The sequence below is a fragment of the Benincasa hispida genome, chromosome 8, assembly GCF_027475165.1.
Source record: "Benincasa hispida cultivar pf3 chromosome 8, pf3_genome.v1.1, whole genome shotgun sequence".
In the NCBI taxonomy this organism is placed as follows: Eukaryota; Viridiplantae; Streptophyta; class Magnoliopsida; order Cucurbitales; family Cucurbitaceae; genus Benincasa; species Benincasa hispida.
Genome location: NC_143485.1, coordinates 44073012 through 44097209, shown reverse-complemented (window position 1 = coordinate 44097209; position 24198 = coordinate 44073012). Strand labels below are relative to the sequence as shown.

General features: G+C 33.9%; 2 protein-coding genes across 7 annotated transcripts; one reads left to right on the top strand and one right to left on the bottom strand.

The window, feature by feature from the left end:
* Positions 1–590: 590 nt before the first annotated feature.
* LOC120082533 (ribonucleoside-diphosphate reductase subunit beta) lies at positions 591–3464 on the top strand. 2 transcript variants are annotated; one of them, XM_039037737.2, is made up of 6 exons: positions 603–819; positions 898–1227; positions 2008–2289; positions 2628–2700; positions 2909–2987; positions 3090–3464. In XM_039037737.2, the coding sequence occupies exons 2-6, from the start codon at positions 946–948 to the stop codon at positions 3148–3150; spliced, it is 777 nt and encodes a 258-aa protein (XP_038893665.1). In that variant the 5' UTR covers positions 603–819; positions 898–945; the 3' UTR covers positions 3151–3464. The 2 variants fall into 2 exon arrangements, with proteins under 2 accessions (XP_038893664.1, XP_038893665.1); XM_039037736.2 differs by having other exon boundaries at positions 591–1227.
* A 1271-nt stretch (positions 3465–4735) lies between these two features.
* On the bottom strand, positions 4736–8683 carry LOC120083722 (UPF0235 protein At5g63440). 5 transcript variants are annotated; one of them, XR_005483525.2, is made up of 7 exons: positions 8386–8617; positions 7874–7988; positions 6981–7134; positions 6383–6479; positions 5637–5765; positions 5486–5554; positions 4736–5001 (listed from the first exon to the last, which is right to left on the bottom strand). XR_005483525.2 is itself a non-coding variant. In XM_039039575.2 (7 exons), exons 1-7 carry the CDS (start codon positions 8498–8500, stop codon positions 4942–4944), a joined length of 699 nt encoding a protein of 232 aa, XP_038895503.1. In that variant the 5' UTR covers positions 8501–8683; the 3' UTR covers positions 4736–4941. The 5 variants fall into 5 exon arrangements, 3 of the variants coding, with proteins under 3 accessions (XP_038895503.1, XP_038895504.1, XP_038895505.1); XR_016531298.1 differs by having other exon boundaries at positions 5468–5554; positions 8386–8612; XM_039039575.2 differs by having other exon boundaries at positions 5677–5765; positions 8386–8683.
* Between the last annotated feature and the right edge of the window lie 15515 nt (positions 8684–24198).

The window sequence follows — 24198 nt, the reverse complement described above, 5'->3', positions numbered from 1 at the left end:
TATTAAATACCAAAGATCTACGATATATATTATAAATGATAGACAAAGACAAATATTGTAACAATCCTAAAAGAAAAACATAAAATATGTATCGCTAAACCCAAAAATTAAAACATAATATATATATACCGAAAAATAGAAAAAAAATCAACAAAATTAAATTAACTCAACACTTACAGTTTGAGTTGGATAAAACAAACTGTTCAAATTGTCTACTCATTTGAACATTCATAAAATTCCTTAAAAATGTTTAGAATAAAAGATAATATAACTCGACAAGTTTAAGGATATTAATTAGTAAATTCATCAGTCATGTTATACTATATAAATATGAAACAATTATATTGATAGTTTAAATTATACAAAATATCTCTAAATTTTTAAATTTATTTTATTTACACTTAAATTAAAAAAATCATTTTTATGATCAAACTTTAAAATTGTTTTAGAAAATAAAAATAAAGAATGAAAATTGATATGATGGTTGATGTATATAATTATAAAGTGTAGTGACACATTTTATTTTTCACATATTACCGATCACGTCAATTTAAACTCTTAAAAAGAAACTTATATACTAAAATCATAATAATTCAAATGACATAATATTTCTACTATTCTTCTGGGTGAGGAGGGGAAAAAGAAACCCTAGGGGGTATTTTTTAAAAAAAACTAAATTTTAATGTTGAACGGCAAACATAAAAGTTTGAAACAAAATCTCGAGGTCATTTGGTATTTTAAAGGCGAACTCAGAGGCATGGGGAAATGAAGGAGAAAGAAGAAGAAAACGGATTTGGGAATTAACAAATCGACGAACAGGTGTTCTTCTTCTACTTGTAAATTTCTAATGTTAACAACAAAATTTCGTTAATTGGATTTACGAAGAATGCGACACAGGAAATCACAATCAGACCAGCTTCTTAATCTGCAACAAGTGCGAGTAAAATGTCGAATCCAGTGGAACAAACCCAAGAAGGAGAAGACCCTAAGCCATCTGAGGTAAACCCTAGCGACCAAGGCGATCAATCCCAAGAATGGGAAATCATGGCACGGGCTTGGCTTTGCTCCTTCCCGGAGGCCAAAGCTGGGTCCATGGAAGAGGTTGAAGCTTGGATCGATTCCAATCATGCCTCTTTACCTGGAAACCTCAAATCAATGCCCCGCTCCGACCTTTGCCAGAGGCTGATTTCCATTCAAAATTTAATGAGACTTTCCAGTCAGGCGACGGTACTTTACGCTACTTTCTTTCTGTTGCATTTATTATTGAAATATGTTGGTGTAGTCCTTTATATCAGAACTTAGCCTCTTCATCGTGTTTAGAATCGTGGATTTTAGAGGGAGAACGGAAATGTTTATGATGTAGAGGTTGAATTGCGCTTTTGTTTCAGAGGCAGTTTGTCATGCAATGCCCTATGCGGGTTAAGAGCTTTACTATCCTAGTTCTTTTGTTGATGGATAAATAACTTCTAGATTTGGTTTTCGACAATGATGAAAATATCTATCAATATGTTGATATATACATAAATTGAAGGATTCAACATTGATATTAAATATCTATGGATATCTTTAATATCTTTTATAAATGCACGTAAAATAAAAAAATGTCATCTATTTAATCCAATATGAATAGAAATACTAATAACAATATCCATAACTAAGTTTGAGTATAAAAACAACTTATTTATTAATATAAACAAATTGTCTAAATTTTTTTACTTACAGAATCCGTCGATATCAATATTTTATCGATATATCTGTAAAATTGAAATCTTGATATCGATATCGACATCGATATTTTAACCCTTAGTTATTGATTAGGTCGAGACTTGAAAAGTAGAATGTAGTTTGATGAAACTGTTATGCTTTCGGTGGCTAAACTGTTAACGCACTGCAGTGCTTTTGCTTCCATTGTTCTCCCTTTAGCCATTTCATCTGTGGTTGGTACATTTTCTTGTTTATGAACCCTAAATAAACTTATGATTTGAAATATAATATGTTCCATGACAGGGAAAGGAAGAGATTCATAAACAACAAGATGAGGATGATCAAGGGTATCAGGGCGATCTTCCACATGCTCGATTTCAACGCACCAACCAGTGGATACCTGTTTATTCTTGGTTAGAGTCTCTACATCAAGATGAGGTTGTCAAGTCTAAGGAAATATCTGATTGGTTGACCGAAAATCCCACCATCAGAGATCAGCTGTGTTCAAGACATTCTCGTTATCATTTAATGCACTATATCAAAAAGTGTCATTTGAAGATATTGAAAAGAAAGGAAAAGAAAAAGGTATCTAAATGAGTTTCTTTTTTTCATATGAACTGTTGGGGATTCACTTCACTGATTGAAGGTTGTTTTGATTGATTCACCTTCTAACTGCTTAAAAACATATTTACACTTAGAAAGTCAATTGATGTGTATTAAACATTTAGAAAGTCAATCTAAACAGGTCAGTTAAAGTACTGCCTGAATCTGCTAACTAAAAGATTCTAGTATTGATACTGTCCTGTGTTCTTAAGTTCTACAAATTCTCATTGACTTCTTTTGTTGGCTAGTATCTTATTACCTCAACCGATCTGGCACTTGTGGTCTTGTTCTGTAATGAAATTTTATCGTTTCTTGGGCAGGGTTCTCAGCTGCCTGACAAATCTCCTCTGAAAGTTCACAAGGATGTCTTAATGAAACCAGCACTGCCTCCCCGTAAACTTTTTTCTATATACTATTCTTAAAAGACTTCTTAGTTCTTATGTCTCACCATTCTTATAAGTACACTTAAAGTTATACTCGACTCAATTTCTAAATACTGGAACTGGAGGTTTCTTATTAAGAATACAATTAGAAAATGGTCTTTTCCCTCACAAATTCGGCCACGCATACCCGTTCTTGAATTTTTCTTTTGTTATTGCAGGTGATTCGTTTAGCGATCTACCAAAAGACAGTGGCATATATTTGGCAAAACGGAAGGAAGCCTATAGAAAATATGAAATGTAAGTTTACATTATGACTTTCTTGTTTCTTTTTTAATTAAATTACACCTTGGTTACAAAGAAAGGGGGTGATTTGTTTGTAAATTTTGTTGAATCTTTCAGTTTAATGGAGTTGGAGAAGTTGCTCGCCTCCAAATTTTCCAAGTCTCAAGGAGTCAAATAATTGGAGAAACTTTGGTGATTGACATCACTCTGAGTTTGTAGTCATTGCCAGGTTTTTACCTTGTTCACTGCTGAATATTGTGGCCCCATTGCCTTGCTTTCTCACTCTAGAATAGAGTACCAGATCTGAGAAATCTATTAGAAATTTAATTTACCTAATATATTTTATATCTCCAGTCCTTAGAAAATATCGATATCCATTCGATCGTGTTTGGGTGTGTCTCTAGTTTCAAGTCATCATGATGAATTTTAGATGATAATGTGGAGAATATTTTTTTTTATGATGTTTGATATTTCATTTCAATATTCATTCAATTGACAAGGTTTACATTTTGTAGAACGTTGTAGGACAGAAGGAGAATGTAGTGGTAAAATTAAAGCCAATGCAGCGATATTATATATCATTATTTCATAAAAGGATTAACGTTTATCAACTGTGATTATGTTATTGTCAACAAGGGAAAAAAAAAATAACGAAGAAGCTGTGTTACTGTCTATTTTAAATTTCTTTACTTGCTAATTCGTTCATGGGATTATTGGGATCCATATATAAGCATTACATCCTTAAATATTGTTGGTGTTCAACTTGACTCTACAGCTCTTCACCAACAAACTTATAAATTGAATAAGCCAAGTACTTGTAAATATGAATTTGGATAAGTGTTCAATTATTATAAGTAATCAAGATTGACCTATTATTTAATTAATAAGTGTATATACCTGTAAATTTGTAATAACATTTAAGGGTGTGTTTGGGATAAGGATTATTTTAAGACTAAAATATCACTTCTTGTTATAGTAAATACTATTTTGTATCCCCAATTAGTTACGGAACATTATTTTAAAACCCTCATTTCTTACAATATTTATTATTTGTTACAATTTTGACTATTTTATATTCATCATTTTTTATTCTTTGTTACAATATTTATCATTCATTTCTCAAACTAAAATAGTTTATCCTTCAAACACATTATTAAAGTCAAACACAAACTATTATATCTCAACTATAATAACTAACTTTTTGCTTCAAATATCCTCTAATTAATATGTATAGTAACGGGGTTGATTGACTTACAAAATTGGGCAAATATGTTATTTAGCTGATTTTTTAAAAATAAGATTTGTTAACCTGATTCTATTTTTCTCTCTCAACGTCTCTCTTCCTATCTTCTTCCTTCCAATCTCTCCCCTCTATTGTTTTAGACAATGGGAACACTACTTTCCCTACATTACCTACATTACGTGAACAAAGGCATTTCTTCCCATGAGAGAACAATGTTGAACGTAAAATTCCCTAAATAGATTGTTGATCGTTGTTATACATCAATCTCCCCCTTATTATTAAGAAAGATTTTTAAAAATTAAAAAATAAAGATAACTATTTACACAAGAGGTTGATAGAAGTCTATCTAAAATAAAAACTCATAAAAATCTATCAATATTTATCAATTTTCTTTTTTATTATTTCTATAAATAGTTTGTGAAAATTTTCCATTTATTTATTAATGCATTTAACATACTTTTTTTCAATATAATGCTATGTTATCTGATTGATCCGTTATTCTTTTATGATATAATAGACATTAATCCACAAAAATTAAAATCATGATTACGGGTGTCAAAGGTTTGAGTCCTCACCCTATATTGTTGAACTACAAATGGAAGAGAAAAAATCCCAAGTTCAAATTCACTCATCACAAATTCGTAATATAAAAAATTACAAAACTAAGATTGGATTGCCATCCGTTATCACTTAGCGTAAAAGATGTCGCTAATTAAACGGTGTCAGTCAAGGTTGCACAGCCTCGAGAAGTTTTTCATACACTTGTCTGGCAGACAAATCCTCAACCTGAAATAATAATTTACAGAATTTTACACTTACAATACAACATCCACTGACAAGCAACAAGAACATCACAGAAATAGTCGGTTCTGAGGGCATGCTTGGGATTTTGTTATTTTTAAAATCATGTTTTTAATAATTCAAAATTAATTATAATGATCTGAAAATTGTATGTAAAAGTGTAAAATTAAATATTAAATTAATTTTGAGTGATTAAAGATGTGTATCGAAGTACTTTTTTAAATATGAAATAGTAATTTTAATAATTTCAAGATCACTCTCAAACATGCACAGAATCTTCAGATAATAAATACTAACAAGTAACAAGTGGGTGGGAATGATCCTCCACATCTTACATTTTGATGTCAGATTCGAGTTAGCAAAAAAAAACCACCTCGTGGGTGGGAATGTAATAAGCAATAAAGAACGTCCATGAGAAGAGAAACGGGACGATTGAATATCAAAGCATTACCAGGTGTGATCAACTCACCACAAGAAGCTTCGATTTGTTATTCCATCCCCGTTGGAGAGTCATTTGGCTAAGCCTCAGTCCCAACACCTGCTTTGAAGAAGATAGCTTTTAAGTAGATGCAGAGGCTGAAAGAGGATGCAAAATCATGCAGGCATTGAAGATCCAGAACCTATATATATATATATAGCTTAGCAAGAATTAGAATGTACTTTTCCCATGAACTCCAAAAGCTCATTGTTGGCTTCTCCACGTGCTGCAGGCGCCGCAACAGCGACACGTACATCATCAGCATTTACTCCTGCAGAAAGAAAACATGTCATTCTTTTTGTGTGTGTGTATGTGTGTTTCTATGAGATAGAGTCTATAATCAAGAAAATAATATATGTGAACAGATAGTCAACAGTTGCAGCGTAAAACATAGGACAGGGATATTTAATCAGAATGTATACAAGTTAATCTCAGCATAAACTGACTGTTCCTAGAGTTCACCCATCAAATTCCCACCTAGAGATGTTTATCCTGTACTTTTTAAAATCCCCTAGATCTATTAGGACTTGTTCTTCATGAAATTGTTCTACACAATGGATTATGCTACAGGATGTGTATCATAATGTTAAAATTATGAATAAGGCTTCGTATATGAAAACCTCCCCAATCAAATAACAGCTTTTTCCCCCCTTCAATCATGACAGCACGCTAATGAGCTAGCCTACAAAATAAAAATGGATCGTTAGTACAAAATCCTACGATATTGTTTGATTTCAATACAGTTTCACACTCTTGAAACTATACTTAATCTTACGTTCCAGAATTGACTTCTCCTGTTCTTCTTTGTTAGACAACACAATAGCAAAGATTAATCATTAAAGATTATGTGCATAAAGATAAATATGACAGCACTTGTATCTTTTATACTTGTGATTGCTGAGCGCTGTGCTCGATCTTCAACTTCTATGGCTACTTGGACAAGTCCTCCTTCAAGTTGAGATATGCAGGGTGGCACAGGAGCATCCTAAGTTGTTATCTTGAGTGAGAATTGATGTGGTTGTTTACAAATCACAAAAAGATATTGAAACACCTTTGTAAAGAAAATACTATACTTTCATATTACTATTGTATGTGCACCAAGAATTAACCAAAGCTTAAAATACCAACCAAAGTAAAGTAAGTGCCGGTAAACGTAAAACTTCCATTGTTTTCATCTCAATGATTTTTCTAATAGTATAGTAGAAGCTGTATTCTATTAAAATAACAATAAGCTTTTACCCACAATTTTAGAAGAAGTGTCCGACTATATGATATATTCATCAGGAGTCAACGAAGATCAACATACCAGCAATCTCTTAGTAATGAATTCTAAAAATGGTAATAAAATATTCAACATCTTTTACATCTTGCGCTAGAGAAAATTTCTTTAAATTGGAATTAGTGTCAAGATGCTTACAGTGAAAAAACAAACGTCGTGAGCAATATAATGAAAAGCAGTTGTCATTATTATAACAGACTGGCTTACCTGTGGATTGGTTTCAGCAGCCACTGTACTAAGTGCACCATCAACAACGTATATGAAAGAAGCAAATTCCAAATCTTCCTCTGAGCGATAACACACAAAGAGTCCACAGCCTATACAGTTCATGCGGTATTGCCTTTCAAGTTTCCCTTCACCCCTGAAAAATAATTATAAACAACGCATGTGTTAATTCAACAATTTTCCATATTTTCCCAACATAATCTGATATGAACTATAAATTGTTTATTTTATTTTATTTAAACACACACACACACACAAAAGAGAAAAATACATAAATAACTAAACCCACATCTAGACTCTATTTGACAATGAGATCATCAAGGAGATGCATGCGTGAAACTCTCCTCTTTTCAAATTATTAATCCCATGCCTATTCTTCTTGTTTGTGGTACCGTATTTAAAGAAAATGGGGCGAGCAAGTTGCCCAGATTATCTTTTCACATGCAGATGGTACAGAACGCACCTAAATTACCTGACTCAGGCTTAGTTTGACCAATAAAACAGAGAGCTTACTCTAGATTACGATTATGCATGCATCCCTCAGATAGAATTAATATTTTTCATCAGGTCAAGTTCCATGTAACTAACAAGGGAACATTTATATTTTAATTGGCAGCATCGGAGAACAGAGCTAACCTTATGCTGAACCTCAATTTGTTAATATAGTCAGAAACTTCATTTGGTTATATTGACCCATATATATCAGTCTGAGTCTATCTAAAGAGCAGATATACTATCGATTCAAAAGTGAAACCCTGTATGTAACTCAAATTTTGACCCTCAAGCATCTCAATGCAAATTTATTCGTAACCCGACATAAAATTGAAATACCCAAATATATATACAATACACACACATAGAGAGATCAAAATCACCTTTTCAATAGAATTTTCCCTGCCTCATTGATATTTAACCTTGCAAGATGTTTCTTCTTGTCCAACACAAAAGCCTTGTCCGTCTTCCTTTTTGGCATCTTCTGCAATTGAGTATCTTATAGTATATATATTCAGTACGGTTAAATACCAGGCAAAATGCTTATTTCTTGGAATAATAGCAAGATAATCCTGGTCATTAGTTCACACAAACACTAATCCTGGTCAAGAAGAAGGCAACTTGGCATGAAAACAGTACAAAGTGCACCTAAATTTCCTCATTTCTAGCTCAACTTTTAGAATAAAGCAGAACGATAACCTACCCTAGGTTACATCCGTCCTTCAAACAGAACGAACATTTTCATCAAATTGCATGAAGTTGATATACATAAATACCTTCCATATCATCTCTAGCTGTTAATTCCACATTGAATCAATAAATTTATTATAAATTGATTCTCAACAAACTTGATAAGTTAAAATAAAGAGAGTCTAGAATCCAGGCGAAGGAGTACCAGTGATTAAGACATGCGATCCACAATGCTTGCAGTAGTAAACGAAGAGATCAGAATCTGGTCCATCTGGTGCGGCGTCCTCGCTCGAGTATGTATGCGTCGTTCTCTTCGGCATGACTTCTTAGTTCTTCTTCTTCCTCTCGCTTCTCCTTCCCCCTTCCCCGGTCCTCGAGCAACAACTGGGAACCAGAGGATTAGAGACTTCCCGTCCTTCTCGGGTCAGGATGAATTTCTTTTGACATTGACTTCCCTTGAGAATAAGCCCAAAACTGTGCTATCGTCGAGCGCGCATCGGTCTGTTTTGGTTCGGGCCCATTTTCGGATAAAAGGCCCATCATCTGCCTCTTCTGAGTTCTGACCTTCATTTCATTAGAAACAAAAAAAAAAAACATGGGTGAACAACAAAAATAGTATTTAAATAGTAGGGGTGGTAGGCTCACCCACTTAAGTTTGATTCCATTGGTAAAAATTAGGGGTATTCAAAAAACGTGATGACCCGAAAAAACAGATCAATCCAACCCAATCCATGTGGTTTGGGTTGGATTATCAACTCATTTTGGTTGGGTTGGGTTCAAATAAATGAAAATTTGATGGGTTGGATTGGTTCATGGATTCACCTAATATAACCCGAACCAGCTCGAATTTATTATTAATTTAAAAAAAAAAATTTACTCATAACACAATTATTTATACATATATTGATTTTAATTTTATTTAATTCCAATATTTTTTAATAATTTATTCTTCAACAACTCTTAAAAGTCATTTCTTTGCACTTTAGACAGAAAATATTCACTATATAAGTTGAAGTTAAGTAATTAATCTTAATTTAATATATGAAAATAATAAAATTAGATTTTTACATATTTACGTTTTGCTTCTTTTTAGAACAAAATTTTAAATAAATGACTCGATTAACCCGAACCAACCCAACCCAAATATTTCATAGTTGGGTTGGGTCGGGTTCATTTTTTAATAAGGGCTATTTGGGTCCAAGAAATTTACAACCCGAACAATTGGGTTGGGTTTAAGAAGTCTTTCAACCCAACCTAACCCATGAACACCCCTAGTAAAAATTATCGAGGGTTGATAAGAGAAATAACAAATTTTAAAGTTTCATTTGGAAAAATGGTAAAAAAAAGTTTCAAAATTATAAAAATAGCACAAAGAATTTTATATAATAGAAAATGCTAATTAGTAAATGGCAAAAATACCCAAAATAATAAAATTAAGTACAAACGAGAATGCAGAGATACACTAGTTCAAAAACAACTAGAATACCACAAATACACTCGAATACCACAGATACACTCTATTTAAACATTCTAGAATCATAAATACACAGTATCTAAACATTTCAGAAACAAAAATTGAAAATCATCCAATATGATCTGTAACGCTTCCAGCTGCCTATAGATCGATGTATGTGGGGAAGATGACGACCAAGCAGTGGGGGTTATTAGAAACTTATAGATGTCTACAACGATGGACTTTCTCTAAGGTGAGAAAGAGCAAAGTTGATTGTATTAGTAAAGTTGTTGTTGGCAAATGAGTATTCGAAAGAATTGCAACTATGTGATTATCAGAAATATAACTGCGTTTGACACCAAACCACTTGTAGGGAGTTTCATCGTCTTCATTCTATTTGCCATTTTGTTCATATCTCAAAACCTTGTGTAATATTTTGTGGGATCTAATGCTTTAACTCGAAATTTTGATTTATATTTGGTTGTTGGAAAAATTGTATAAAAATTGGATAAAAGAGAGAAAAATGAGAGTACCAATATGAAAAAAAAAAAAAAAAGTATCTATATAATTTATAGGGGTGTGCATGGGTTGGGTTGAGTTAGATATGAGGGTATTTTTTGGACTAACACGAAAATTCAGGTTGGTTGGATTGGTAATCCAAAGAATTCAAATAAATTCTCTAACCCAACCAAACCTTAAAATTCGGATTGAGTTGGGTTGGGTTGTCAGGTTATAATTTGTTTTTTCTTTTTAATTAAAAATATGTAAATTTATATACAACATATGACTAATAGCTAAAATCTCATAAAATTCAAATGCTAAATATCAATTATATCTAAGATATTTATTGCAAACTTCAAATAAAGACAAATATCATAACAATTTTTAAAATAAAAATATTTAAAATTAACAAATTAATCAATACAAAGTAATTAAATTTTAAACAAATATAAATATATATAGTATATTTTATTTATATATATAAAATTCGGGTTAGGTTGGGTTAATCCAAATTTTTTTTAGCAACTCATAACACAACTCAACCCAACAAAAATAGAAAAAGTTTAACCCAACCCAACCCAAAAATAAAATTAACTCAACCCAACCTTTATATTTTAGGTTGGGTAGTCCGGGTTGTTCGAGTTGTCGGGTTATTTGAACACCCCTTATAATTTATTTAATTTAAAATTGGTTATTTTCCAACTCAAAATAACTCCAAATAAATTGATACATATACTAATGAACATTTTTTATTTTTTTTAAAGGGCAAGAGTATTAATATAACTTTTAAAAGTTCAAGAACATTTTTTAAATTAGGTATTAATTTTTTTTTTCTAGATACTAAGTACTTTAAAACATTTTTAAAATTTGGTGGGTACTACTAAAACTTTTAAAATTGCAAGCGCATTTTTTGAAATACTAACAACTTTCATCCAAAATTAATAGTAAATATCTTTTTGAAATATCTTTTCTAAGAGTTTAAGGGTGCTAATTGAAAATTTTGAAAGATGGAGTAAATTATTGATTACAAAGAACAAAATGCAAAGGTGTTTTGTTTTGTTTTGTTTTTTTTTTTAAATTTTCCTTTTTGGATAATTACCTTGGATACCAAAGATTGCTACACCTTTGCTGCAAAGGCTTTCTGCAGATTCAAAGTTCAAACAACTTTCTTCCGACTGCTGCAGTGTAGAAACGGCCATTTTTTCTAATTGGTTGCAGATGTTTTTTCTGTTGGTTCACGATAGGGTCTTAAAATGTAGCCTATTTTGACAATGATTTTCAGTTTGTTTATTTTCTTAGTAGATTTTCACTCTTTAAAAATATATATATATATTTTAAATGATAAAATTGTTAAAAATATATAAATAATAACAAAATATCACGGTCTATACACAAATAGTAGTTTATCATTGTCTATAGACTTTGATATTTTACTATTATTTGTAATTTTTTTATTCATTTTTCTATATTTGAAAATAGTCATTTATATATATATATATATATATATATATATATATATATATATATATATATATATATTAAAATTTGTTTAAAAAATCATATGTGTGAAGACACCATCGATGACAAGTCATCAACGATGTTAAAGCACCGATGACGTGAAGGTTTTGTGGGAGGGAGCGTTTTGCTTGAAAGGGAGCGTTTCGTTAGAGAGGGAAGATTGTGAAATTCGGGGAAAAATAGACAAACAAAATAAAGAAAGTGAGGGTAAGTTAGTAGACGCCTATACCCTTTCTCATTACTTAGTAATTCTTGACATTTAAAATATGACAAGAAGACTATGATTAAAGTTAGCGTTTTTTAAAATATTAAGATTGTGTTAGCGTGAAATTTTCTTAAAAAATCCTCCTAACTTTTGCTTTTTCAAAAAAGATTTATTGATGTCTTTTCTTATGAATTATCCTATTATTTTACATTTTTCATAAAAATGTCAAGTAATTAGAAATTATAATAGTCAATTGAATGTGAATTTTCTTGTAATGACTTGGTTTTTTAAAACACTTGTAGAAATTGAATAACAAAATAATAAAACAAAATAGGTAGATGTAGAGTTTGTAAGTTTTAACTTTTAAAAATCAAATAATTATAAAATGTCGTCAAAGTAGGTAGATCATAGATGTAGGGTTTGTAAGTTTAACTTTTGAAAACTAAATAATTATGAAATGTTAAATCTTGAGGTAGCAAATGAATAAAATATCAATGTCAACTACTTGTCAAGGAATCAATTTTACAAAAATGTTGACCAAAATATTGATGAATATTTCTAAAAAAATTACAAAATCAAAATATCAAAATAAAAGTTTAAATTAATAAATAAACATTTTATGTTTTAAATTAAAAACATTTTATATTATATTTGCATTAGTGACATTTTATTGCATATTTTCTATATTTAAAAAATTTTCTTACACAATAGTGAAAATGTTAGATTCATTGGAAACCATGAAAATATGGAAATATCTATAAAAATGTTGACATATTCAATGCAATTAATACCATGTGAAGTCATTTGTAAAAAACTTTTGTGCATGCATATGTGAGATTTCTATTTCCTATTTATAGCCTTTGTATTTCTTTGAGAGAATGGAGATCAGATTTCTCTTCCAATCTCCCTTAGGACTCATGGCTTCGTGGCTTGAGAAACATTCTTTATACTAATCGTGTTTACTTCAACTTCACCCATTACTCGTGTAAAGTAGTGTAACAAGACTACAAGTCAAGTCTCAGCAACTCGATATTTGATGGTGGACAATCCTTGATTTCCTCTTTTTAGCGCTTTCACCAGAATTCCATCATTCTTGCTTGACTTTTCTCTCTTTTCAATTTTTTTCTCCATTCACTCATATATATCCAATTTCCTTTTTTTCTTCCATACAAGCAAAATACAAACTGTTGGGTTGTATGTCCTAAAACTCGCAGTTTGTAATGTTAAACATTTTCTATTGTCAATAAAGATGTTATTGATGTTTAATCAATAAAATTGTTGTTGAGTATGTAAATTGCACTTGTAAAGACCAAATCCAATAAATTAAAGATCCATGACTATTACATGAATACTTGAACTTTATGTGGAGACATAAAGATGGATCAAGTTCGAGTAAATAGTCAAAACGGTCTATATTATATGAATAAGGTTGGCTGCCTTATTTTGGTAACACTATTGGATGCGACTCACTCTGTAATTGTTACAATTTGTTGTAAAGTGCTACAAACGAAGTGATCTTGATTAATTCATGTAGTGACATGAGGAGTGGGGGTGTCTTGTGCAATGAGTTTACATAAGATCGAACCAAAAAATAAGTTACTCTTACTTTATAACATTGTTTATTGTCTAAAATTGACTGTTTCAAATTGATGACCTACGTAACTCGACCTTAATTCTGAGCTAACTATGAACTCCTATTTATTCATAATTATCCTTAGATTTGCATAGGTGAGGGTTGGCTCAACAGTGCCGGCTCAATAAGCCTCCTATTTCAGGGGTAAGACCGGGTAGATAGTTGGGGACATAGGATGCAAGACGGAATTCACACCTGCCCGATTTAGGGATAAGAGAGAGGTTGTTCTCTTAAGTATTAAATCCAGGCCTTGAACAAGGGACACCACCCTCTCATTGGCTCGAGAGGGACTCTGTTTAGTGATTGGATCACAAACCAATTGTTCATTAGAAGATCAGTGGGACTTAAGGAGTATGATAACTCTAAAAAAGAGCTATTATTCTTAGATTAATTCGGGTTTGTTATCGGATTTTATGTGTTTATTTTTCTATTTTGTAGGTACCAAGCAATCAAGAGGTGGAATTAATCATTTGGTGAAGAATATTATTAATTTGAATTAATTTGGAATTGATTTGAACATTCAGGCTTTAAAGGAATCGAAATTACCAAAATGCCATCGAGTTCCACTGAGTATGATCAGCCATCGAGCATCATCGAGTACCATTGTGTAAAAGGGCTGTCGAGTAATTAAGAAAATGCTACAGAGTAAACGAGCATCGAGTATCGAGTAGCGAGTTTTTGACAGAATACTCAGTGTTGCAACGCTACTCCTAGGGTTGCAACGCTCCGATTATTAAACAACGCCACCGTTGCAACACTTCTCTAATGCTCGGGGCCTTTCCTGTCGAGCATTGCAATGCTGCGAAGATTTCTATAAATACTCCTTCTCAACCTTAGGTCAAAACATGTCGAATTTTGGAGGCCAAATCGATGGAGGCCGAAGTTAATCTTCATTCTTCTTCTATTCCCTTCAATTTTTAGTATCTTTAGGTTAGTTTTTATTTTATTTTCAAATTATGGACGTGTTTTGGATTGTATCCCGTCGGTTTGTCTATGAATTAATGAGGTAATCTTTTGTTTAGTTCTTGGATGGAACATTCTTTGTATTTGATGAGTTTTCTGTTCAATTTTGTGCTTTAAATTCAGAATTATGTTTTTCTTGAATTTTGTTTAATTTAGACTTGCCTTTATGTGTTAGATTGAGGCTTCTATCATGATCGCATATCTTTGCTAGTTAAATTCAAGCTCGCATGCATCCTTGTAATCGTCCATGCTTTGAATTTACCCTTGTAGCACAAATTAAATGAGTAGGATGTCAGTCACATAATTTACCCTTGGAACTAGGCAGCTAACCACTTCTTAATGTCAGTCAGAAACCCTACATCGTTCCGAATGAGTAGGATGTCATCCACATACTGTACCAGGAAAGCTACTGAGCTGTTGATGATTTTCTTGTAAACACAAGGCTCATCAACGTTTTGATAAAAGTCAAACGTTTGACTGCACTATTAAATCTAATGTTCCATGGTCTAGACGCTTGTTTCAGCCCATAAATGGACCTATTAAGCTTGCAAACTCTTTGCTCTTGATCTGGAACTACGAACCCCTCTGGTTGAGCCATGTAGGTAGTCTTTTCAAGATTACCATTAAGAAAGGCAGTCTTGGTGTCCATTTACCATATCTCATAATCATAAAATGTGGCTATGGATAAGAGTATCATGATAGACTTTAGCATGACAACAGGTGAGAATGTTTCCTCATAGTCCACTCCCTTAACCTTGGTATAACCCTTTGCCATGAGTCTAGCCTTAAAGGCTTGCACCTTTCTCTCTACACCTCATTTTCGCTTGTAGATCGACTTACACCTTATAGGTTTTATCCCATCAGGCTGATCCACAAGCTCCCAGACTTGATTGAGGTACATAGACTCCATTTCCCGTTTCATGGCCTTAATCCACTTATCCTTGTCAACATCCTCCATTGCTTGCTTAAAAGAGAATGGATCCTCGATCCCATCATTAGAAATGACGTTCTGGGCATTAGTCAAATCTATGTAGTGTTTCGGTGGGTTCATAACCCTCCCACTACGTCGAGGCAGTCTCAACTCTTTAGATGGTTGGCTAGATGTACCGACCTCAACAACTCTTGTTGATCTGTCAGTCTGTTCAACAACTCTTGTTGAACCCTCAGTAGTCTCAATCTCACTAGAAATCTCACGTAAAACAAGCTTACATCGTGGTTTATGTTTCCTGATGTGGTATTCTTCCAAGAAGATAGCAATTGTAGAGACAAACACTTTGTTCTCACTCGAATCATAGAAGTATTCACCCCTCGATTCCTTAAGGTAGCCTACAAAGAGGTAAACTTTCGAATGCGGTTCCAACTTCTTCGGGTGAGTTACAAGCACATGGGCCGCACACCACTAAATCCTGAAGTGGCGTAAACTATCTTTACAGCCTTTCCACAACTCAAAAGGTGTTTCAGAAACACTTTTCGAGGGAACATTGTTCAGAATATAGCATGCAGTCTCCACTACAAAACCCCAGAACGAGTCTAGAAGATGAGTAACTCATCATAGACCGAACCATGTCCAACAAGGTTCTGTTTCTCCTTTTTGATACACCATTCTGTTGAGGTGTACCCAGAGCCGAGAGTTGGGACGTAATTCCATGTTCTATCATATAGTTCTGAAATTGGAGGTCCATATACTCTCCACCACGATTAGATCTAGTGTTTTTATCTTCTTATCTGACAAGTTTTCAACTTCAGCCTTATACTCCTTGAACTTGTCAAGGACTTCAGACTTACATTACATTAGATATAGATACTCGTACCTTGAATAATCATCTAAGAAAAAGATGAAATACGCATACCTACCTCGAGCTCTAACACTCATTGGACCATAAAGGTTAGAATGTACAAGCTCTAAGGTTTCTTTAGCTCTATAACCTTTTCCAGTAAAAGGTCGTTTAGTCATCTTGCCTTCAAGGCATGATTCACACATCGGCAAGGAGTTTTCTTTTAAACTCTTTAGAAGTCCACATTTCACCAACTGCTCAATCCTATTGAGGTTGATGTGACCTAACCTTAGATGCCAAAGATGGGCGTTTTGTTTAGGAGAAATCTTTGGTCTTTTAGCTGTCATTGTCGTACTGAACATTTCAGTATTAAACAAGGCTTTTATGACTAACAGTCTTAGTACATACAAGTTACTTTCAACTGAACCAAAAACAATCTCCATTCCATTCTTGAAAACAAACACTTTACTCTCAGAAAAGGAGACGGTATAACCTTGTTCAATGAGACAAGAAACCGAGATTAAGTTCCTCTTGATATGAGGAACTATGAAAACATTATCCAGTAATAGATAATGTTTCTTGTCCAAAAATAACTTCACATCTCTCCTCGTGGCAACGTTTAGCAGGAACTAAATCCTTGGTAAGAGGAGCTGAATCATCATTCTCTACCAAACACGTCTCCAAGACCAATAAATCACATTTACTGTCTTTAGACATCCTGCTCTTTTGGAGAGTAGTGGGATCAGCATTAGAACCTAAATAAGCTCCAAGTTTAATGTCAGAGAACACTTATCTTCTATGAACTTCAACAGAGTCAGCAACACTTGCTTTCTCTTCCTGGAGTTTAACTTGGGAACTGACACTACTGGTTTTGTCATCCATCCCTCTGTGCTTGAAAAGTAAGAACTGACATTCAAACAAATCTTGCAGCGAGTCCATAATCTCGTGTGCAATGACCATGTGATCAACTCTTTTGGCAAAAACATTAGATATGCTAGCCAAAATGTGAAATCGGGCCAATGAATTAGTCTTCATCTACACCTCATATGCATTACGAACACTTCGCGGTGCATCAAGGGTCGGGACTTAAGGACATTCCTCAACCACGACAAATTTGAGGTTGTTTACCATCAAATACGTTTTACAAGACGCTTTCCACCGTATGTAATCGGTCAAATTAGTGGCATTAAATAGAACATCAAACATGTTGCTGGAAAAAAAAACACATTGACCCATGTTAGGTTTTAAGCAAATGCCCGTTAAAAAAAATATACAACATCCAATAAGGTTTAGTAAAACTAACATGAACCCCGTGTGACATCTAGTTTCGCAATGACGCTCTAAAGGTTTAGGAAAAAATCCACCGAAGGGTGGTCAATTTATCCCTCCTCTGAATTGAGATATTCTCAACCAGACATTAATACCAGAATAACTCTCGCTCCTATAACGACTAGCCATCATTAATTTGGTCAAAAAATCATTAACTTACTTAAAAATTTCTTGTAAGTGTGACCCCCCATTTTAGGCACTAGAGTTTCGCCCCAAGCAGCCAATCCGAAGGGAAAAAACCCGATTAGGGAAAAAACTAAAGTGACCCTATCCATTACTGGAGCTCACCTTGATTTGATCAACTGCACAAAACCCATCTGAAGGGGGACGCTCCCAGGGTGCCACAAGGGAGTGCAAGAATGATCTCACGGTGCGAAGCAATGAAAGAGACTGTAGGACATGTTGACACACACCCTTCACCCACTTACTGTAAATACTTTCTCCGTCCACCTTGATATTGACTCATGCAAATATCATCCGAAGGTGGATGCTTCTAAGGCACCACGAGGCCAAGCATGAATCTCACAGCGTGAACATTCAGGGAGAAACGTGAGTGGAATCATTGTCATATCATATATATCTCTTCCTCCCACTGAGTATTTTATAACCTAGGGTCTAGTTTACTTAGAAAAAACACGGCTAAGAATTTTAATAAGTGACTTTTTGGGTTTGCCCAAGAATAACTTTTACCTTGGATAGTTGAACAACTTTTGATCACCATCCATTAAACTTTTTAACGGAGTCTTTGACCAATTGTCGCATGCTTGCAGAAAATCTATCTAATTTACCTTTCCAGGTAGGTTCTTAGGTAGGGGTATTCCGTTTCCGTCAGCTTAAGTACCCCATCCTAGACAGAACCCGTCTTAGACAAAAGGTCCCTTATAGATAGATTTAATACAATTTTAATCATTTATGCCAATCAATTTAATCCTATTAAACCGATTTAAAAAGATTAAACTAGGTTGCTAATCCCATTAGAACCTTGAACTTAGGTCTATCTCAATCCAATTTTAAAACCCTTTTAAAACATGAGTTTGTCTAAGTCCGCATGCAACTCTTTCTTATCGTTTTAAGTTCTAATTTCCATTATAGCGCTTATAACCGGAAACGACCAAAATCAACCACAACGCGAAGCAAACACATACAAGGCATTCATAATGCTTACAAATTAGCCTAAGTGTCATGCTCCATGCATTTTTCATTCATTGCTACTTTTATATAACTCTTATACAAAATAGTAACGAACCAAGCAAACATTCTTCCATTCAACCTTATATTATAACGCTTATAATATAAAGATGATGCATGAATATGCTTACTGCATGCGTAAATATAACTCTTATATTTTGAAGATGCACGCGCATACTTTCTTGTAATTTCATCATGCCATATTATAACACTTATAATACATGATGCATGAATAATTGTACAACCTATGGTGGGTTTTAACTCTATATGTCATACACTATGCCATATAAACCACATACATCTCATGTATATTAAACAAAACTTGATAAACTGGGATAATTAGCCTCAAATCCTCAAAACCAAAAGCTAACTATTACAAAAGCAAAGAGTCTCCGGTTTAAACAAGCAAACTGGGTTTTGAACCATCCGATTGAAGTCTGCGTCTCCACTGATCATGTACCAAAATCCATGCGATCGTCTACACGAAAGAATAAACGCTTTACTCAATCGTTTACCAATGCTTCCAGAGCTAAACGATCGTGTACCTTTTATTATGTGATGAAGCATGAGGTATGCGATCGTGTAGCGTGAGACACATAACGCAAACCTTAAATGATCGTCTAAATTGTAGGATTGTATCAACGGTAGCGGAAGCATAAGGATCATCTAAGCACCCAAATTCACTAATTTTGACAATATATAAAGCATGCTTTTGCAAAAACAAATGAGTTTCAAGACATACCTCTTGTAGAACTTCTTTAAAGCTCTTTCACCAGTTGATATCTTCTCCAAATCTTGTTGTAGACCACCTCAAGATCTTCCCAACTATTCTCTTAGTGCTCTAGATTGAGTTGTGGGACTCAAAACAAACTTGAATCAAGGGTAGAAGGAGAAATGCTCACTGCAGAAAATCAGCTGAAGAACTCTTTCTTCAAACTAAATCTTCTCTCAAAATCTCTATAGATTGCATGCTCAATTTTCACTCCAATATTTTCATTATATTATGGATCAACATGCAGAGAAAAGAGTTGCATGAGTTGCAGCTCATGCTTGGAGAAGCCAAGGTAATGATAATGCCATTTGAGTGAGCTACTTGGTGATGGATAATGGAAAATCTTAGTTTTCCATTTTGTGTATTTTGTTTTCTAATTTTCAAATTTTATCATAAAATCAAAATTTGATTTTATAAAATGAAAAATTTAATTAATTTCATAAATTAATTTTTAAATAAAAGTTAATTAATTTAATATCAAATATTAAATTAATTTTAACACATATCCATCTTTATATATTTAAATCATATTTAAATATATAAATTCTCCTATTCCATTTAATTCTCAAATTAAACATGTAATTATATCTCATATAATTACTAATTCCTTTAATTCTAATATGAACCTTTCAAATTAAATTCCTTTAATTCTAATATGAACCTTTCAAATTAACTTATTACGCTATTCTAGAGCTAGTCCGTTACGAGCTAGTAGGGAGTCCTCGCGAACCTATAGATCTTGGGCTCCAACAATCCGAGATTAATTGGCTAAACTCATTAGATCAAATCTCCATTCGTTAACTAATGGGTCACTCCATTAAAGCCCACAGTTGCACTCCCCTCATTATAGATATATTATGTCCACATGATTTAACCATAATCAGCAAGTCGACCCTTCACATGTTGTTCGTAATAACGACTGGGTCAAATATTTGTTTTATCCTCGAGATTACATCTTATTCCCGAAGTCCCAACTGATCCTCTAATGAACAACTGGTTTGTGATCCAATTACTAAATCAAACTCTCTTAGCCCAGTGAGTGAGTGGGGGCCCTTGTTTAAGACCTGGATTCAGTACTTGAGAGAACGACCTTTCTCCTATCCCTAAATCGAAAATTTGTGAACTCCGTCTTGCACCCTATGTCCCTAACTATCTATCCGGTCTTATGTCACACCCCGCTCCAGATTACCCTCTTAATCTGGATGGGGTGGTAACTCAGCAGTTACCAACCCCTTTGCTAGCACTTACTGCCTATCTAACCTGTTGAATTTGCTCAAACCCTGAATACGTACATTTCATCAATATACTAAACAAATTAACTCAGAACTTAACACATTTACATTACAGGATTTTATAACATTTCATACATGAATATTACAACTTAATGAGCCCCATCTAGGATACTAGTCCCTATCTGACAGACACATGTGTACTAACTAATACAGGTCTTCAATTAAGCTTCCTTCAACCTGACTCTTTAAGTGGCAGAGCAGAAGCAGAGAAATCTTTTAGGAACTGACCGCTACCTGAAAGGAAAACATTTGAAAACATGAGCTAAAAGCCCAGTGAGTGACTAACATTTAAATCATAATTTTCATATATAAATTTGATATTAAGACTGAAATTTTTAACTGAAAACATAAACTTGGCAACTATTATTCATGTCATCATCAACATCACATAGCATTTTTCTTACTTTGTTAAACTATGCCTTAGTCTATTTGTTTAGAGTGGCCCTTTTGCTCACGCCTTATCATTCTATACCGCATACTACTTAACTGGAAAGGAACCCTTTTGTTCACTTCCTAAAAACATAATTTGCATCCTTAGTTGAGAGAGAACCTTTACTCAATTTCTCAACGTCAATCCATAGCTAATGTGGAATGATCTTGACACTACCAATAACAACTTTTCTTACATTCATGTGATTTTAGTTTAAGTACTGTCATACCTTGGGTACTACTGCTCAGATACCTTCTCCGTGTACTTCAGTATCGAGCTGCTCGGATACCTTCTCCGTATACTTCAGTATCGAGCTATTCACATTCTAAGACAAAGCTTTAGTACCTTCTCCATGTACTTCAGTACTAAGCTATTCAATTTCTAAGACTAAGTTTCAGTACCTTCTCTGTGTACTTCAGTACTGAGCTACTCATACTCAACTTACATATTTTTATCTCTTAATGACTTAGTTGCCCATAAACATTCTATACTAACGCATCCTCATGGTCATTGAAAATCATAGCATAAGTATAACATTAATGTGTGATGCATTGCTTGGTAACTGTTTGAGAATAGTTGTCATAAATAGCTTTCATTAAACATGCATTGCTAAACATTCATAAGCATTAGCAATTCTAAACTATCCTTCTAGCCTAGGAGAAGATATGACTGCCTTTATCCTTAGTTGATAGTGAACTACTAGATCTAACCCTCAACGTCAACCTTAGTCGGGGAGACCCCTTTTGCTCAATCCCTCAACGTCGTATTACCTACGTGCATGTGGTTATAACTGAGTACGATCATACCTTAGGTACTTAACTAGGATACCTTCTCATTGTCCTTCAGTATCCTTAGGATATCTTCTCATTGTCCTTCAGAATCCATCATATAACTAGTCATAAACATTTAGTTGAAAACTAAGGATTAGTGCTTAAATCATCATACTAGTTCATCGTAAAAATGGAGTTACTAAAACATGCTGAAAGTATCTTGGACAAGATAACATACTTAAATCATGTCAATTTCCATGGAAAACATGCTTTACTTAGCATGAGAAATAACTTCAAACATATGTTGCTTGGCACTTCATATAAACACTTACCATGAGAAATAACTTCAAAGAAATCATGGTTTCTAAATCATTAAAACATTAAATCATCACATAGTCACTCACGACTTTGAGCTACTCCTTATAGGTTGATAAGCGTCCTTGAGTAGTGTTAATTCTGTGGTCAATAGCGATATTTATTTAGCTATTGTCGAAAGCCTTCTTTTTATACTTAACTCATATAAATAAGTTTGTCTCTAATCTTCCCTAATCAACCCATCACATACCTTATTATACGTTAATGCCTTAGAATTTTTCTTAGGATTCAAGTCCCATGTTGCGATTAACTTGCCAAGTGCATCCCAACTCATTACATGTTATCGCAACCTTCAGCTTCTTATGCGATCAAGCCTTCAATGTGAAATTTCTCTGCCTAGCACACAAAGTCTAGGGTGTCTTAGTGGTCAACAAGGCATTGTTCTCACGCTCAAAAGTGAGCTACTTGCTTATTCATCTCAAACAGCTGCCTGCTTATTCAAGGATTTCCAGATTCAGATTCTTCCATTAATATCTCAAATTCTAAAGCTTAATTCAAGAAATTTCCTTCTACAAATTTATTCAGCAATATTCCAGGACCCTTACCTTAAAATTGCAGCTGCAAACTTCCTTTGGTTCGATCTAGAGCCTCACATCTTCATCGATGGCCCAATTTCATCCGAGAACTGTACCTTCTGTCACTTTTTCACTTCTCCGGCCTTACCCCGGTGAAATATTCTTCCGATAGCAAACCCCTGAAACTAGACTCATCAAACTTTCCAACAACACCAAGTTCTCTCAGATTTCAGGGAGGAATTGCTCAAACCAGACTTCTGAAGTTTATTCTCCTCTTTTATACCACCGTCCAGCACACTGCATGAAATTTTATAGTGCCACCTGCACCTTAAGTGGGTTTAATCCATCTAATTATGACAGTTGGCCCCTTCAACCAATGTTTAAGGGTAATTAGCTTGCCTTACTTCACATAAGTGCTTTAACTTCAGCCAAAACCATCGCAACATCATCTCGCAAAGCTGGGGGATCACACGGTTTTTTTAACCAAAACCATCGCAGCCCAATCCTCGCTAGGCTGGATGATCACAGGCCTTACCTCCGTGACAAGCTTCTCCATTGCGCGCTCATGCCTTGCCTCGCAGGGCTGATCCTCTCAAGAAGCCTTGCAAGCTTTGGTTGCTACATACGCAACCTCATGCGTCCACACTTCTCTATCAATGCATGCCTACACTTTGCTCCCATAATTAGCCAACTTTTACTTGTTATATTATCTAAAACTCACCCGACTAAGTATTTCTAATACTTAGAATTTTCTTCCTCCATCTTCCTACTTTCTTTACCTCCTTTCATAATTTTACTTAACATGTTTGTTACTCATTTTCGTAGGAAAAATAAAGTACGGGGTTGACATCTTACCCATGAAATGGGAGTCTTATTGAGCCGATGCTGTTGAGCCAATCCTCAACTATGCAAATCTAAGGGCAATCCCGAATAAACAGAAGTTCATAGTTAGCTCAGGATTAAGATTGAGTTACCTTGGTTGTCTGGGTGAAATAGTCAGTCTTAAACAGTAAACAACGTTATAAAGTAAGAATGACTTATTTCTTGGTCCTGATCTTATGCGAACTCATTGCATAGGACACCCTCACTCCTCATGTCGTAACATGTACGAATTAGGATCACATCTATGTAGCTTTACAACTCTTTGTAACAACTACAAAGTAGGCCGCATCCAATGGTGTTACCAAAATAAGGTACCCAACCTCATTCACGTACCATAGATCATTTTGACTATTTACTCGAACCTGATCCACTCTTATATCTCCACATAAAGTTCAAGTACTCATACAATAGTCATGG